General features: G+C 30.8%; 2 protein-coding genes and 2 pseudogenes across 5 annotated transcripts; all 4 read left to right on the top strand.

The window, feature by feature from the left end:
• Window positions 1-690: 690 nt before the first annotated feature.
• LOC120115012 (PHD finger protein ING1-like) lies at window positions 691-2989 on the top strand. Of its 4 annotated transcripts, none has more exons than XM_039135787.1 (7): window positions 691-828; window positions 989-1060; window positions 1254-1441; window positions 2017-2080; window positions 2187-2280; window positions 2466-2622; window positions 2720-2989. In XM_039135787.1, the coding sequence occupies exons 1-7, from the start codon at window positions 798-800 to the stop codon at window positions 2828-2830; spliced, it is 717 nt and encodes a 238-aa protein (XP_038991718.1). In that variant the 5' UTR covers window positions 691-797; the 3' UTR covers window positions 2831-2989. The 4 variants fall into 4 exon arrangements, with proteins under 4 accessions (XP_038991718.1, XP_038991720.1, XP_038991721.1 ...); XM_039135789.1 differs by having other exon boundaries at window positions 2469-2622; XM_039135790.1 differs by having other exon boundaries at window positions 2190-2280; window positions 2469-2622; window positions 2720-2981.
• LOC120115013 lies at window positions 2109-17885 on the top strand (annotated as a pseudogene).
• Window positions 9480-10018, top strand: LOC120115014 (non-specific lipid-transfer protein 1-like). Its single transcript, XM_039135792.1, has 2 exons — window positions 9480-9880; window positions 9971-10018. Exons 1-2 carry the CDS (start codon window positions 9543-9545, stop codon window positions 9978-9980), a joined length of 348 nt encoding a protein of 115 aa, XP_038991723.1. The 5' UTR covers window positions 9480-9542; the 3' UTR covers window positions 9981-10018.
• LOC120115015 lies at window positions 11973-12420 on the top strand (annotated as a pseudogene).
• Window positions 17886-18254: the final 369 nt, after the last annotated feature.

Genomic DNA, 18254 nt, shown 5'->3' on the forward strand with positions numbered 1-18254 from the left:
GTTTTAATAATATATAATAATCTTAATATTTTTATTTATAAAATTGTAGATATAATATTTAAATAATACTTTTGTCATAAATAATAATAAATAAAGTATTTGAGTATTTATTGAGCCTTGACCGAGTCGATCTCGAGTAGCTTGCAATCTGTCTTGTCTCATTTACAGTCCTAGTTCGAACTGTTGGTTTAAAATCTATAATTATGGGCACATATTTATAATGTATATTGTTATCATAAAATATTATATAAATTAAGTGACCAATTAAGTTATATAGTTATAAGGTATTAGAAGTGTCATGGAAATAAAAAAATGTAGATACTATTAAAGTTGTATTTATAATTCAATGAGGGGCAAAGTTATAAGTACAAACAATAATTAATTCTTAAATCAGCTATATAAAGGGGTTATGGTCCTCAAGAAATAGACAATCTCGTATTTTTCTCTTATCCTTGTCAGAGAGTTAATACAAAAGGGAATTCTATCTTCTTGGAAGATCACATCAAAACAATAATTGAATTTACGGTCGAGTTATATAATTGAAGTCAAAATTAGAGGCTAATGTTAAAATTAAAACAATTGAAAATTTAATGATATAATCGTTACACATACTAAAGTTCAAAGATATCTGCTGTAATAGATCCTAAAATAACACTATAAGGCTAAATATGTCATTTGGATGAGAGTGAGTAACCCAAATTCATCTTCTAGGGCTTTTGGTTCGTTAGAGCAGTGGCGGGAACATACCAGTGAAATTTCCCATCAAAAATTCAATTGCGGAACCCTAAGTTCCTAAAATGTCCTTCTTCATCGATGAATTTCAAGCAGGTTACTTCTCCCTTCTCAATTTCTTTGACATTTTGTCTCTATCTCTTATATTCTAGACTCGAGAGGAAAAAAGGAACCCTAATTGAAGGTTATATGCTATGATTATGGCATGCTAATTAAATTTTCATTTTTGGTATTGTTGTTTATTGAAATTTTACAGATTTAGAAGCTCTGCCCAATATTCTTCAGAAGAAGTATGCGTTGATGCGTGATCTTGACAAAAGTTTGCAAGGTATTCTTTTTAGCTTTAAATTTTCAACTGTTTGGGGTTTATTTGAAGTTTTAATAAGTTTAATGCGTTAACTAGCTTATATGAAAAGAGAACTTCAAAGGTACTAAAATCAAAACCAATGAATGTAATTTAAGTGAAATCCCATTTCATTTGGTTGGAAAATACAACCTTTTTTGTTGGTTAATATGAGCAGAAATTGTGAGGCAAAATGAACAACGTTGTGAACAAGAAATAGAGGATATAAAACGAGGAGTAAGGGCAGGAAACAGTACACCGGATACTTCGCTTATTAGATTCTCCGATGAGGCACTCGATGAACAAAAGCATAGCATTAGGATTGCGGATGAAAAGGTTGCCTTGGCAATTCAGGCATATGATTTGGTGCGTTTGTTTGTTTGTTTTTTCTTCTCGGGAGCTGTTTGATCCGTGCACTTTTTATCTGATTCATATGCCATGGTTATGATCGAGATTTTTAATTGCTTTTTGGTTATTGGTTAGAGTTGCAGGTGTTCTAGGATGGTGTTTTAATGTAGAGAAGTGTAAATAGATTATGCTGTTAGATTCTTTTGTGGGGTTTATATAATCTTCTAAATGAATGTGTTTTTAGGGTAATAGTCTCGACTCTCCTGTTTTTGCTGTTTCCTCATCCTGCTGTGCTTCATCGACTATTGATCTAAGACTTATAAAAACAGAGACATATTAATAACACGGTGGATGGTTCTCTTATTCATGGAGAAAGTATTTGTATCATTTCTTTGCAGAAAGCTTTCGTGAAAGCAAAGTCGATTGGTGTTATTTCCGATACAGATTGCTCAATTGATACTGGCTTTAAGTTGGTCATTTTTGTTTTGAATCTTCCCATTTGTAACATAATGCATGGTAAGATTTCATAGCCGGACGGAACTTGGTTTCAACCCTTATGGTTTGTACCCCTGCTTGGTTTAATCATGTTTCAGGTTGATTCACATATACAGCAACTTGACCAGTACTTGAAAAAATCTGGTGAAGAGCTACGGCGTGGTATGTTGCTGATTTTCCTCTTCCACCACTATTTAACATGTCCTTTGTTCCATTAAGCCCCTCTTCTGTGACGCATTCTTGATTCATACCGTATTATGGTTTTTAGTGGAAAGAGAGAATACTGCTGCTACTGCACCTCCCCAAATTCCTGATGGTACCACTAAATCTGGCAGGTCCGAAAGCGGAAGAGGGCGTAAAAAGTATGCACCTATTATATATGAGCTCATTACAATTTCCTTTTATATTGTTCAATGGTCATCCATTTTGGTTTCCCGATTTAGATAAATCTCCCCTAACTTTGAACATTAATTCTATTAATCGAAAAATCAACTTCCTTCTGTAAGTTATATTAGATTCATGATATCATGTGTGTCGCATATTTCAGTAGAACACGACTGGCAACAGCAGCGGCTTCTTCTGCAGCAACGGCAGCAAATCCAACCGGTATGGAATTAGACTTGCCAGTGGATCCTAATGAGCCGACTTATTGTTTGTGCAACCAAGTTAGCTATGGCGAGATGGTGGCATGTGATAACCCTGATGTATGTAAACTGAGTTCCATATATATTTTTTCTTCAAGACTATTTTGGGTCCCAATCCCTAATTTTGATCTAATGTAACTTCCGCTCCTTTTAACAGTGCAAGATAGAGTGGTTCCACTTTGGCTGTGTTGGTCTGAAAGAACGGCCGAAAGGGAAATGGTATTGTCCGGATTGTGCAGCACTGAGAAATCGTCGTAAAGGAAGGTGATAATGATATATATATATAGGGAAGCTTGTGCTGGTGCAGCTAGCATTGCATAATCATGTTAACGTTTTCAAGCATCTTTGTTTGCATTTGGAACTTAAGTGTTCAACTATTTATAGCTACTTGGGTGCTTTTGTACCATTGTCTAAAAGCTTGTTGACTGAGACCCAGGTGTAAATGAGTTCTTTGTATCTTTTTAATGGAGAAAGAAAAAGATATGTTACAAAACTAGAAAATCGTAGTCCTATGGAAGCCAGCAGGGCCGTGGTTGGGTTTTCGGGGTCCTGTACAAATTCTTATAAAGGGGTCCCTATTTTCTAGATATATTCGATTTTAGGGCAACAATAGTAGTTTTTTTTTACAAACGTCGCGATAAATCCATCTATAATGGTGTTTTATCAGTAAAGCCACAATAATAGTGGCGTTTTTTTGAAAAACATCGCAATAGGTCGATCTATAGTGGCGTTTATTGAAAAAACGTAACTATATATATACTTTTTTGGGAGCCCTGCGCGGTAGCGCAGTCGCGCCGCCCCAGCCACGGCCATGGAAGCCAGATGTTAGTTTGAAATATGGGGTAATCTTTGCTTATATGTTGATTATCTTTGGAACAAATCTAGATTTTATTATTTTTTTGGGGGGGGTCAACTACACTCATGATTAGGGCTGAGCAATCAAATCGATAAATCGATCCGAATTATATTATGTGGTTCAATTGGTTTGGATTTTTCATTTTATGGTTTCGATTTTGGTTTGATTTAGACATTTAATTTATAATTTAGTTTGATCTCGATTTTCCGTATAAAATTCGTTTATATGCACTTAAATAAATAAATATATATATATATATATATATAATTTTATAACTAAGTTTTATTTTATTTTTTCTCTTTGAAATTTGAATTAAAAACAAAAACGAAAATAAATATGCTCCAATTCAAATTCATTTTGAATTTGTGATAAGCTGAACTTAAATTCATATATTTCTAAACTTAATTATATTATTTTTTATGAATTTTAAATTTGTGTGTTTATACTTGGCTTAAGCTTGGAATCTGTCTTCTTTTATATTGAGTTTAAAAATTATAAACAATTAAAAATCATAAAACCGAACTGAATTGAATCGAATAGAATTTAATCTAAAATTTTAATTTTTATATTATTTGATTGGTTTAATGCCCAAATAAGTATACAAACTATACTTTTTTTTGTCCAATAAGTGTCTACATTTTTTTTTGCTCATCTTGGTGCCTAACGTTATAAATATTAGCACTTTAGGTGTCTGGGGCTTCAATGGCGTTAGTTTTCTGATTAAGTGACACATGTCACAACATGGAAATTTTAAATTTTTTATATAAAATTAATATATATATATATATATATATATATATATATATATATTAAAAATAAAATACATAAATTTTGAAATAACCCTTGAAATTTATAAACCTTCATTTCAACCCCTAAACTCATGCCGACCGTCGTCCGACCAAAACCCCTATGAAATTGTGATCGATCAATGACAAATCGATGTTTTAAATCTCACGAATCATATGATGAAAATCGCAATCTCACGCAATTTCGATGGTGAATCAGCAACAACTACGACAACATATAACTAAGTCTTAGGATGATAGCAAAGACACGTTGACGGCGATGGTCGTGGTCGGAGAGGACATAGACAGTGAATTAAGTTTAAGATTTAGGATTTTTGGGTTATTTTATAATATAAGAAAAGTTAGGTTTTCTTTTATAAATATAAGAATATTTTTATTATATTTTTTTTGAAAAAATCAATTTCAAAAACTATCAAATTATGACACGTGTCATTTAACGGGAAAAACTAATGCTATTGACTACCCGGACACCTAAAGTGCTAACATTTGTAACGTTAGGCACCCGAATAAGCCAAAAAAAATATAAACACCTATGTGACACAAAAGATATAGTTTAGACACTTATTTGGATATTAAGCCTTTTCGATTTCAGCTTTATTTATTTTTAAAAAATAATATATAATTTGATTAATCTTTTATTAAAAAAACAGACCTAAATTGAATACAATCCTAATTTGCATGGTTGGAAACAAGGATGGACCAAGGTTCTTGCTCACCCATATAAATTTAAAATTATTATATATTTTAAATATTTTTTATACTTTGTTAATAAATTATTTTCCCCATAAAATTTTATAAATTTATCTTTAACATAAAATTTTAGAATAAAGTACACAAAAGGTCCATCGACTATAGAGTACTACTTTATTACGTCTCTTAACTATTAAAAGTTACAAAATGATCTTTCGACTATAGAGTGTTACTTTGTTGAGTATCTCGACTATTAAAAGTTATACAATGGTCACCCGATTATTCATTATATTCCAAATTCATCATTTTCAGTTAAAAAAATTGACGATATTTTGAGCTGAACATTAACCTGTTGACTGTGATATGATAAAATCTTATTCTATAATCTCAGACGACTATCATATTCCATTAATCATGTTAACTTTCAATTTCGAATATCGTTAATTTTTAACGAAAAATGACGAATTTGGAACATAATGAATAGTCAAGTGACTATTTTATAACTTTTAATAATCGAATGACTCAATAAAACACATTCTTTATTAAACGATCATTTTATAACTTTAAATAATTAATAAACTTAATAAAATAGTACTATATAATCAATCAGCCATTTATATACTTTCCGTCCTGATTTGAAATGAACTCGCCATACATTTGTAACACGTGTTTTCGTCTTTGTACGGCGTCGGTGCTCAGTGTATCTAGGAAATGGGGTTTCTTGAATCACGCGTCACTGTTTCGGGCCCACTCGCCTGCCTTTGCCTATTTCACCCCTCCTAATTTTGTTGACTTTTATTTCATCAATAATTTTTGGAAAAAAATAATAATTGAAAAAAAACCGTCTAAATTGTTAATTTTTAATCTTACAAGAATTTATATAAATAATTTAAATGAGTCTTTAGGTGAAAAAAATTGATATTTCTATTTTTTATTAAAAAAAATTCAACATACAATCTGTTAAGAGAATAAATTTTACTATTCGACATGAAACATTTCATATATTTTGATTTGAAAAAATATATATAATAAATGAGAAAATAATCGTTTATTAATAAAATAAAAAATAGATTATCATGAAGAAGTTTTTAATATATTTTTTTACAAAAATTACAATTATTTATCATTATAATAGTGATTTCTCATATTAACTAAAGATTTATAATTTATAATTTAAAATTTATTTTAGTAAATAAATATTAGATATTGGGAGGCGATCCTCTATCCCCTGCAATATTTTTGCCCCTCTCGAAGCATTAAGGAAAACTCGTCTTTAGAGATTCGAAGGTGGATGTAAGATTTTAATATCTAAAATATAAATTTTAAAAATTTATATTATAATACAAAATTTAAAAGATATAAAATTAATTAATTATTAAAATATATAAAATATTTAAATAAAAAAATTTAAAATTTAAAATTATTTATTTTAAATTAATGCGACTGTTATAGATACTTAATTTTTTATATAACCACCGATATCAAATCTATTGATCGACTAATTTAGATCGGGTACTATAGAGGCAAAGACGACCCTCCCAACTCAGTTTGCTCCATTCACAATCACCAAGATTTGAATCCTTAATTTTACTTAAGAGATTTAGTACCTCATCCTACTAGACAAACCGGTTGTTGGTATAGACACTTATTTAATTTACTCAATTATAATTTTTTTAAAATTAAATCATCGATAATTTAACTTTTTTTCGTAAACAAAATCCGTTAATTTATATATATAAAAAAGAAAATATTTAAAATTATAATGGAAATTTATAATAACAATAGAGGTAAATTAAATATATAATTAAAATATATTTCAATAAACATTAACATAAAAAAGTAGTCACTTGATATTATACAAAAATCATAAAAGAAAAATATTAAAAAATATATTAAAAAAACTAAAAATTCAAATAGATTTTATTGTTCACGTCAAATAAACCACAACAATGGATCAAATATATGAAAGATCAATAGCAATTAATTATAAATTAGAATCAAATGTCATAAGAAAAATATCTCTGAACGTAAATCACTAGTTCAAATCTAATTTAAGTGTTCAAAACAAAAGGTTATATTATTAACAAACAACATCAAATCTAACTACGGATGGGTAAGGGACCCGAATCTGATGGGTTTTGAACAAATCGAGTCCGGCTCGGGTCAAGTTTTTTTGGAGGATATGTTCGGGTCGGGGTCGGGTTTGAGTTTAGAGTGAAAAATATCTGACATGATCCGACCCGAAAAGTAATTTAAATTTATCTTATATATTTATGGATAATTACAATAATAACTCTTTATATATATATTTCAATTAGATCCTTATTTTTATTGAATAAAAATAACATTTTTATATATATTTATTTCGAGTCGAACCGAGTTCGTATTTTATATCAAAAAGTCGTCGGGTTCATATCAAGTGAAGTCACTCCTAAACTCGGTTTGGGTCGAGTTTCGGGTGGATGTTAAATATTTTGGGTCAGATCGAGTTGACCAAAACACAACTCAAATTTGATACATGCCCATCCCTAAATCTAACCCTATAAATAAAATAAAAACAATTAAATAATCAATAAAAAGAATTGAATATATGCTAAAATACAAAAAACCTAACATAAGAAAAAGGAAAATTCTATCACGCTCGATGAGCTGCAATGAGCACCACAAACGATAAGTATCATTAATTTAATTTATAAAATTTAAAATTCTAAAAGGCTAAACGTATAATTGTAAATTAGTTAAAAAATTAAAAGTAAATTATTTAAAATAAAGGGCAAACTATAATAGTGGTCACTTAATTATTGCCCCTTTTCATTTTGACCACTATTTTTGAAATTTTAACAATCATGTCACTCAACTATTGAAATTCATTCAATTAAGCCAATTGATGTTAATATTTAACGGAGAAGATGATGTGGAAGTTAAAATATTTGATATAATTACATATTTGGTCACTGTTACTTATATATTCTACTAATTTGATTCTAATTTTAATAAATTAAAATAAACTTAACCCTTCGACTTTGGCTTAGGAACCCCGACATAATATAAACTATCAATTTGGAACAAAAAAATTATGTTTTGAATTAAAAAGTTAAATTCATGTATCTAATTAGAGATTAAATGAAAATTAAGTATCACATTGATCATTAAAATCAAATTCAAGTATCAAATTAAAACTAAAAAAAATAAAAACACGTTACTCTATTGTATTTGTGCCTACTAACGCACTTGCATCCAAAAATTCATCTAAATAGCTCTACATCAAGCATATCAAAATGTAAAAATAAAAATAAAAAAATTATGAAGTCACTGTTATTGCATTGCATAACTTCAAAGTTCCAACATTGACACAGGTGAAGTTCAATGTTTAAAGACCAAAATAACTGCACAAACCTCAATATAAAAAATAAAAAATACAAAAAAAAAAACTCATCAACCTGTTGTGGCCTTGCTAGGAGCAGATTCCTACATTCAATTTCTATGTGCATTAATAAAAAAAAATTATATGTGTAGTTTATTCATTTCCCTTGTTCTTTTTAATAAAATAGTATCAAATTATACACGAGATTAAACACTGTGGGTGACAATATTTTTCATTTTAATATTTAAAATTATATTTTATTATGTAATCAAAATATATTTTTTGGTTAGGATTTTGCTTTTATTTATTTCTTTTTCCTTTTTAAAATTATTTAAATTGTTTTCTTCATTTTATTATGTCAAAATCATCAATAATTCCAATGTCGGCTCCTTTTACTCAGCAAAGGACGACTTTTACAATTATTGTTCAAAACAACCTATTTCCCAAATTAATTTCTCAAGATCTAATGTCGATTCCTTTTACCTAGCAAAGGATGACTTTTACCATTTTTGTTGCTATTAATAGATTTGAAGGTTAAATTTATTTTAATTTATTAAAATTAAGACCAAATTGATAGAATATATAAGTAATAGTGACCAAATATGTAATTATATCAAATATTTTAACTCCACATTAGCTTCTCCGTTAAATATTAACGACAAGTGGCTTAAATAAATGCATTTAAATAGTTGAGTGACTGATTGACAAAGTTTTAAAAATAATGGTCAAAATGGAAAGAGACAATAGTTAAGTAATCACTGTTATAGTTCATCCTTTATTTTAAATAATTTATCATTAATTTTTAATTAATTTATAATTATACGTTAAACCCTTAAAAATTTTAAATTTTATAAATTAAATTAATAATACTCATTGTTATCGTTAATTGTGCTCATCACCGTCCGTTGAGCACATAAGAATCCTCCTAACAAAAAACCAGATCGGTACATTATTATAATAGTAGAAAACAACATGAGGAAAGGGATACCTGTCATTACCGGACGTGTAAAAGATCAGATGTCAACTCTGTATTCAAATTCGGCATGGAAACCCTAAAGATCGATTCATTTAATAATGCCAGATTCAATTCAAATCCTCAACAACCAACCTACCCTCTTCAATGAAGCTCTGTCGTTTTCCATTACCCCCATCTCTATATAAACCCTAAACCCTTCCACCATTAAAACACACCCACCAGCAAAACGATCTCCTCTCATCTTCTAAACTCATTTACAGTTTGTGTTTAAAAAAAAAGAAATTCGTAATGGCTGGTCTCAAGCTTGTTTGTGCTCTATTGTTGTGCGTGTTGGTGGCTTCTCCGATCGCCACAACCGCCCTAACCTGCGGAGACGTGTCGACGAAGATGGCCGCCTGCGTACGATACTTGCAGAACGGAGGGGCCGTGCCGGTGCCATGCTGCAATGGGGTCCGAGGCCTGAACGGCATGGCTCGAACCACCCCGGACCGCCAAGCTGCATGCAGGTGCTTGCAGAACGCAGCTAGGTCGATCCCCAACATCAAGCCTCCATTGGCCGAGAGCCTCCCGGGCAAGTGCGGCGTCAGCATTCCTTACAAGATCAGCACCTCCACTAACTGCAACAGGTAAAGTTTCAATGGTATAACTACAGTTTTAGTCCCTTTAACTTTAATTTTTCACCATCTAATCCTTTTTTCTTGCCTTTTTCCTTGTAGTGTGAAGTGAGATGGATGAAGGCAAGGGGTTTAAAGAGGCATGCAGGAGCTATATATGTGTACCAGATAGAAGAAGTGTACGAATAAAGATTTTGGGTTGCTTCCAAAAATCTAAAAATTAGTCTTGTTTTGATTTTCCTGCATGTTGGTCTAATTATGTGGTTCATGTATTCGGATGTGTTGGTGTTTTATTAATGAATGTTAGTTCTTTCTTACATGGCACTTTGATTCTACTCAATAAAACAATATTCTATAATTAAAATGATCATTTTACATTTTTTAGTAGTCGATGGACTTAATAAAATAATATCCTATAGTCAGAGGACCGTTCATGTAATTTACTTTAAAACATAAAATCTACGTAATCACCTATTGATCTCCTACGTTTTATTAAGGGAAGAGATTATATTACTAAAATAAATGTCAGGATTTGAAATCACATAAGATGAGGTAACATTATTATCCTTTATCATTCGGTCAATTTAATGGCCTACATAGACCTCCTATGTTTATCCTTGCATACACTTCTTAACAGTTTTGGATCTAAAAACATTTTTTTTATAGAAGTGATTAATTTTATTTAAAATAGAAAATATCTCAAATTACAATAAAGATTTACAATCATAATCGTAAATTAAACACATAATTAAAAAAATTTCTTATAATTATTGAAACAAAACTAGCAACTTAAGATCACATAAGGACTATACAAGAAAAGATTAAATCTAACCAAGAAACTCGAACAAATATAGATACAAACAGATCTGATCGAATCGACAAACGAACTACAAAAGGGGATCAAGCTATTAAAAGACCACCGACAAACCATAAATCAGACTCGAACGATATGAAAAGCTATCCACGAACGCAAATCAAGTATTCAAATCCAATATGAGGGTGTAAAGCAAGATCATAAGATATCAGATTAGCGCCATTTTGATCAGTTGTGGCGATCTCAAATCAACCCTTAGAAAAAATAAATGAAAAAACAGCCAAAGAACCGAAAAATATACCAAAAAACATAAGAAAATGTGCCATAAAAGCAGATGAAAATGTGTCAAAAACATTTTTAAGAGTGAATATATATACCTATTAATAACATAATTTTTTTTGATTTGAGGTGGGCATAAATAAAATTCAAATTTGACATCATTAGTAAAATGAGTAATTAATATAAAAAAATTAAATTTCAAAATAAACACATATTTATCACGAAGAACACATATATCTGTCACTGCTTCTTAATTGGATTTTTATAATAGAACTGCTCTAATAGTCCACCGTTTGAATTAATTGTCCATCCATCGAAGCTATGTCTTATCAGTCCGTCCATTAAATTTTTAATGGATACTAAAATGAAACAAAAATTAACCGTTAAATATAATTTTAAAAAAAATTAAAAATTTAATATTAAACTGACAAAGGCTGACAATTTAGATATTAAATATGTAGTTTACCTAAAAAAAAAATATTCTCGAAAGGTGAATCGGCGCCTCATATTATCTATATCAGATCTTTGCCACTATCAAAACATCGAAAAGATTGACTCTTATCCCGGCTGAACACTGCACGCAGTAAAGACCATGCATATATATTTTAAATATATATTGTTTACACGTCATAATATGGCTGATTTCAATATCTATTATTATTATTATTATTATTATATGTTTTGATTCGATTTAAATACGTAAAAATATATATTATTATAGGAAAAAAATAATACGACTGCACGTGGAGAAGAGATCAGCTGTCAACTCTGCAATCAAAGCTGCATGCAGAAAAAGAGCATGGAGACCATGAGAGCAAGGATATGGTTCAACTAATACTTGCAGATTCAATTAAAAGCATCAACAACAACCAACCAACGAACCCTATTCAATCAACTCCATCCTACATTAACCCTAATCCCTTCCCCCATTGATTCACACCCAGCAGCTTTCATTTTCATCTACTATCTTGTAAACTTTTCTCCTTTGTTTTCTCTCTCGAGAAAATCCACATGGCTGGACTCAAGCTTGTTTGTGGTCTGGTGTTGTGCGTGTTGGTGGTTTCTCCGGTCGCCACAACCCCCTGACATGCGGAGACGTGTCGACGAAGATGGCCGCCTGCGTACTGTACTTGCAGAACGGGGGAGCCGCGTCGGTGCCTTGCTGCAATGGGGTCCGAGGCCTGAACGGCATGGCTCGAACCACCTCGGACCGTCAAAATGCATTCAGGTGCTTGCAGAACGCAGCTAGGTCCATCCTCAACATCAAGCCTCCGTTGGCCGAGAGCCTCCCGGGAAAATGCGGCGTCAGCATCCCTTACAAGATCAGCACCTCTGCTAACTGCAACAAGTAAAATTTATTTGTTTAATAACAGTTTTAGTCCTTCATACTTTGATTTTACATAATCTAATTCTTTTTTCACCTTTTTTCTTGTAGTGTGAAGTGAGATGGATGAAGGCATGCAGGAGCTATATATATATATATATATATATAGAAGACAGAAGAAGTGTATGAATAAAGATTTTGGGAGGTTTCCCAGATTCTAAAATCAGTCTCTACTTTGGTTTAGCGAGGCTTGTTTAATTTGTTTTATCCTTTGAGTTTTGCATGTTGGCTATAACCATGTGGTTCATGTATCGGCTGTGTTGTGTTTTATTATTGGACTTTTACGCTTTGTTAATCGGAATTTGGTTTATATCTGCATTTATACTTAATCCGAATTAGAACAGTATAAAATCATTATTAATATCTCAAAAACAAATTATAAACTATACAAATTATCATTAAATTAAGATTTATATTTGCATTTAAGAAAATAGAAGATAAAAGTAAAATATTTTGCTAATTTTATATTTGGATTTTATAAGTTTAAGAAATCTCACATAAAATTTTAAAAATAATAAAGCATTAATTAAAAAAATAAGGAGGAATTTACTTAATTTTTTTTATATTTAGAGTGAAAGTAAAAATTTAATTGAAAAGCATGATGCAATAATCCAAAAAATATTTAAAACTTTATTGAAGTTTATAAAAAAACAAAATAACATAAAATTATATGAAAATTTATATTTATATTTTATTTAAAAAGGTAATCCAATCATAATTGTACACATAATACTATCATCAATTAAATTACTCTTTTTAATCAATAATCAGTTGGTCTAGTGGGATGAGACACTAGATCCTTTAAGTAATGTTAGGAGTTCGAATCATGTCATTTACGAATGGAGCAAATTGGGTTGAGAGGGTTGCCCTCACTTCTGCAATACCCGATCTGGATTAGTCGGTCAATAGATCAGATACAGTAATTAATTAAAAAAAATTACTCTTTTTAAAAAGATGAATTTGCTCAATTTTAAAACTAACAAAAATTTAAAATATGTTTGTTAGACCTTCGTAAATTGTTTGGTTCCGCTAGAACTTTACATAGACTTCTTCGCTTATCAAAGCTTCTATACTTTTTCATCTCTGCATTTTGAATACTCTAAATTCATCTCTATACTTTTTTATCTTCATTCTAGAATGGTCCTTTAACTTTTTATTTTTTCAATTCTATCCTTAAACTTTTGGATGATTTTTGTATAACGATACCAGAACTTCTCAATTGGAAGGCTTTTCCGAACCGAAGGCGAAGAACACGAGCAGGCAGCAAAGGAGTGTTGGAAACCGTCGAGGAGCACGGGCCGATTGAAGGGAATAAATTCTTCGGAGGAGACGAGATAAACATGGCGGACATCGCATTTTGCTCCGTCGCTCACGGCTCGGAGTCGTCGAAGAATTTTCCGGCCTTACCACACAAGTTCCCTAAACTAAGCTCGTGGATCCAAAATTTCAAATCAGTCCCTGTGATCAAAGAGAACCTGCCTGATCGTGATAAGATGATCGCTTTGTTAAAGCGTCGGAGAGAGGAGACGTTGGCATCAAAATCCAACTAACGAATACGAACATTGAATCCATGCATGTGTTAAAATGTTCCCTGGTATAAATAAAGAGTTAATTGATGAGCCATATTTTAATTTGATCTTTAAATATTTTTATATGATTATATTCAAGGTTACTTAATCATGAATTTTTGCTATATATATATATATATATATATATATTATTTTTAAGGGTAAAGTACATAAATAGTCTCCGATTATAAGACATTGTTTTGTTAAGTCCCTCGTCTATTAAAAGTTTTAAAATAGTTTTCTGACTATATAGTGTTGCTTTGTTAAGTCATTCGACTATTAAAAGTTACAAAATGATCACCCGTCTATTCATTATCCTTCAAACTCGTCCTTTTTCATTAAAAGAATTGACGGTATTCTGAGTTGAACCTTAACCTGTTGATTGTGATATGATAAAATATGATCTCAGAATCTCAAACGACTATCATATCTCAGCCATCTTGTTGATATACAACTTAGATAATCACCAATTTATTTTTCGGAAAAGGACGAGTTTGTAATATAATAAACTGTCTGGTGACTATTTTATAATTTTTAATAGTCGAGGGACTTAACAAAGTAACATTCTTTAGTTGAGGGACTCTTTTTTAACTTTTAATAGTTGAGGAACTTAATAAAGTATTATCCTATAATCAAAGGATCATTTATGTGCTTTGCCATATTTTTAAAACATATAAAAAAGTTATTTAATTAAATTATTATTATTATAAATAAATCATTATGCGATTAAATTGTGAACGAAAAAGTGATGTGATATATTATAACAATAATTTTCATTATTAAAATTTATGTAATTTATCGATTTAATTTTTTTGAATTAATCGTTAGTATTCGGTCTATTGACTGACTAATCTAAATTCGGGTACTGCAGAGGCGAGATAACCCTCCCAATCCAGTTTGCTCAATTATCAAACGCCAGGATTCAAACCATTGATCTTATTTAAGTAACCTAGTGCCTCATCCCACTAGATCAACTGGTTGTTGGTTTCTTCGATTTAGTTTTAATATTAAATAATTTAATAAATTTAATTATAGAAATTGATTTTGAGGGGAGTAGGTTGGGAAAGCATGCGTAGTGGATAAGTTGGTGTTTGAAAATGATGTTGCATTAATATAATAGGCATAATAACAAAAATCAGCCCCAATATTTATATAAAGAGTTATTTTAATTTTAATTTTTTTAATATTTTAATCCCTAACGTTTTAATTTTAAATTAAAATAATTCATGTTGGATGAAAACTGATAATTAACTAACGATAAACTCATGTTAGCTAATAAAATATAATTAACTATCGATCAATGTGTTATTGATGTGTCATTTTTACATATAATTAAAAGAAATTTAAAAACAATACTATTAAAAGATTCATACCAAATCCAATTAAATGAAATGCATCATTCATGACGTAACCTTCAAACTTTATAAACTTTTGAAGTTTCAAAATTCCTTACCTGCTACACATACAAGGCACAATGTTACTTTTATTTTATGAATTTGATAATATTTTTAATTTAGTCCTTCAATTCTTTTTTTATCAACATTAGTCTTTAGTTTTGATAATTAAAAACCTAAACTTGAACATTTTTTTAATAATAATTTAGTCCTTAAACTCTTTTTTGACTCACTATAATTAAAAGGCACAAGGTTGCTTGAACATTTTGTGTGTGCAATTAAGTATCTAAACTTGGCTTATTAGTTCAAATCAGAACTTGAACTTGACGTTTCGGTTAAAATTAGTACTCAAAATTATTTTGTCAATTTGATCGAAGGAGTCAAGTTCATTTACCAAATTGAACCAAAAAGTACTTTTAAGTAAAGTTTAAGCATATAATTGGATAAGAAAAAACTTAGGTATTAGGGACACCCATTTGTTGGGTGGGAGGGGCTTTCCAACCCCCTTTTTTTTGGTAGAATAGTATTTTATGTCCTTGTTAGTTTAAACATTAGTCAAATAAAGCCTTTGTCTCTTCCAAATTTTACATTTAAATACTTAATAGATCCTTGTCCCTTCCCATGTTTGATCCTACCTCCATCCTTATTAGGTACCAAATTGAACCTTGAAGCCAAATTTATGTACCAAAATACACATTAACCCTTACAAAGATAAATAATATTATTATTATGCAAATACCATGTGCAGCGGCCAGGAAGCATAGTAATTCAGATTCATCATCCATGACGCAAGTGATTGGATCAAAAAGTCAACCTAAACAGCAAACAACAATCAAAATCCTCACCCAAAACAACTATATAAACAACCACTAATCCAGTTCAACATCGATCAAGCCATGGATGAAGTGAAGCTCTTTGGATTCTGGCCAAGTCCCTTCACCCGAAGGGTCATATGGGCTCTGAAACTAAAAGGCGTGGACTTCGATTACGTCGAGGAAGATCTGCCGCACAAGAGCGACTTGCTGCTCAAGTACAACCCTGTTCACAAGATGACCCCGGTGCTAGTCCATGGCGGGAAGCCGATTGCGGAGTCATTGGTTATTTTGGAGTACATTGATGTGGTTTGGCCACATGACCCTTTGTTGCCGGATGATGCTTATGAGAGATCTGTTGCCAGATTTTGGGCCAAGTTCATAGAGGAAAGGGTATGTTTTTCCGAGATTTTGTTCTTCAAATGTCCTGAAACTATTTTAAAATGAGTCCTTAAGCTTCAATATGCTTTACTTGAGTTCTCAAGGTGTCGGTATTAGGGAATAGGGATCACCATGGTCGGGTCGGGTCTGATTTTTAGCACACTCAGCCCGACCTGTTTTTAAAATCAAAATTCGAACCCCATCTGACCTAAATATATATATATATATATATATATAATCTTTTTTTATGAGGTAAAATAAGGATCTAATTGAAAAAATTGAATTATTGTAATTATCCCTAAATATATAAAGAATAATCATAATATTATATTAAGTTTTTTTCACCCTAAACTCGAATCTAACTCTCTAACCTCATACTTTAAAAAACCAAACCCGACCAGAATCTGAATTTTTAAAATAAAAACTAGTTAAATCGGGTCCCGGTGAAATGGCCATCCCTAGTCGATATTGTATCAAATAGGTCTTTACATCAGCATGATCATCAATTTAAGTGTTAAGTGCTAGTTCAAGTATGATCATCAATTTATGCCGGTTACAACCTTTAGGAAATTTATTAGAAATTTAGGGGTGTAAAATTAGATCATAGAAAAATATAAATGAAATACCTATACTCTCTTTGTCTCTATTTTGATTTTTAAAATTATCTTATTGGAAAAATGGACAAACAACACTTATATTTCTTTTTTTCACGTCTCTCTTTTATACATATCAGATAAATATGTCAAATCTATCAATAATTTTTTAGGGATAATTTTGTCACTTCCTTTGGTCAAATATATGTACTAAAACTATGAATAGTTAACATAAGACAAATTATGAGACAAGAAATATTAAGAATTTAAAATTTTTAGGCATACTACCGTCACCACCAGCACTTCCCTCGGTCCATTTATGTTTAATCCTAACCCTATTGTTACGTTTGCAGACTCGACTGATGTGGGAATTCTTTCAAAAATTCGGCGAAGAACAGCAAAAGGCAATCGAGAACAACATGGAAATCTTGAGAACAATAGAGGAACATGGGCTAGGAGACAAGAAGTTCTTTGGGGAGACAAAATAGGCATAGCCGATCTTGTTTTCGGGATGGTTATTCACATGTTGGCCCCCATGGGAGAGGTCGTAGGAGTCAAGTTCATCGAAGCTAATAGCTTCCCTCGCCTGCATGCATGGGTCCAGAACTTCAGTGAACAACCTGTGATCAAACATAATCTCCCTGATTATGACAGAGTCGTCGAGTTCTTGAAAATAAGAAGACAATCTTATGCAACATTGTCTCATCGTCACCCTTAGAAAAATGGTTTCGAATTTTAATATTTCATGTTCGAATCTCTTCCTACGTAAATTATGTGTGAGTTTTCTTCGGACTTACTTTTGTTTAAGTCTCACCATGTGTGCGCCTTACCAAAACGTATGATTTTGAAATAAAAATAGTTGAGTGACCAAAACAGAAAAAATTGATAGTTAGAATACTAAACATGTATTTTGACCCATTTTCAATTAAAAATTGTTGTATATATATATTGTCATAACCATTTTTTTGAAACAATTAAGTTTAAAAATAATTATAACTTTATTTTGAAAAATTATCGATTTGAATTAATTTGAATTAAATTGAATGAGAGTCGCCATCGACTTTTGAGCTAGGTAGGTCGAATACCTAAAAACGTATTTTAAAACAATTTTAAGGGAAAATCGTTTTTTAAGACAAAATTAATATGCGTTTACCAAAATCT

The sequence above is a fragment of the Hibiscus syriacus genome, unplaced genomic scaffold (assembly GCF_006381635.1).
Source record: "Hibiscus syriacus cultivar Baekdansim isolate YM2019G1 unplaced genomic scaffold, ASM638163v2 tig00110257_pilon, whole genome shotgun sequence".
NCBI classification, from domain to species: Eukaryota; Viridiplantae; Streptophyta; class Magnoliopsida; order Malvales; family Malvaceae; genus Hibiscus; species Hibiscus syriacus.

Coding starts and splice junctions, on each gene's coding strand:
- LOC120115012 (XM_039135787.1), top strand. CDS start 798: ATGTCCTTCTTCATCGATGAATTTCAAGCAG. Junction 1,061..1,253: donor TCTTGACAAAAGTTTGCAAG/GTATTCTTTTTA, acceptor TAATATGAGCAG/AAATTGTGAGGCAAAATGAA. Junction 2,281..2,465: donor AGCGGAAGAGGGCGTAAAAA/GTATGCACCTAT, acceptor CGCATATTTCAG/TAGAACACGACTGGCAACAG.
- LOC120115014 (XM_039135792.1), top strand. CDS start 9,543: ATGGCTGGTCTCAAGCTTGTTTGTGCTCTATTGTTGTGCGTGTTGGTG.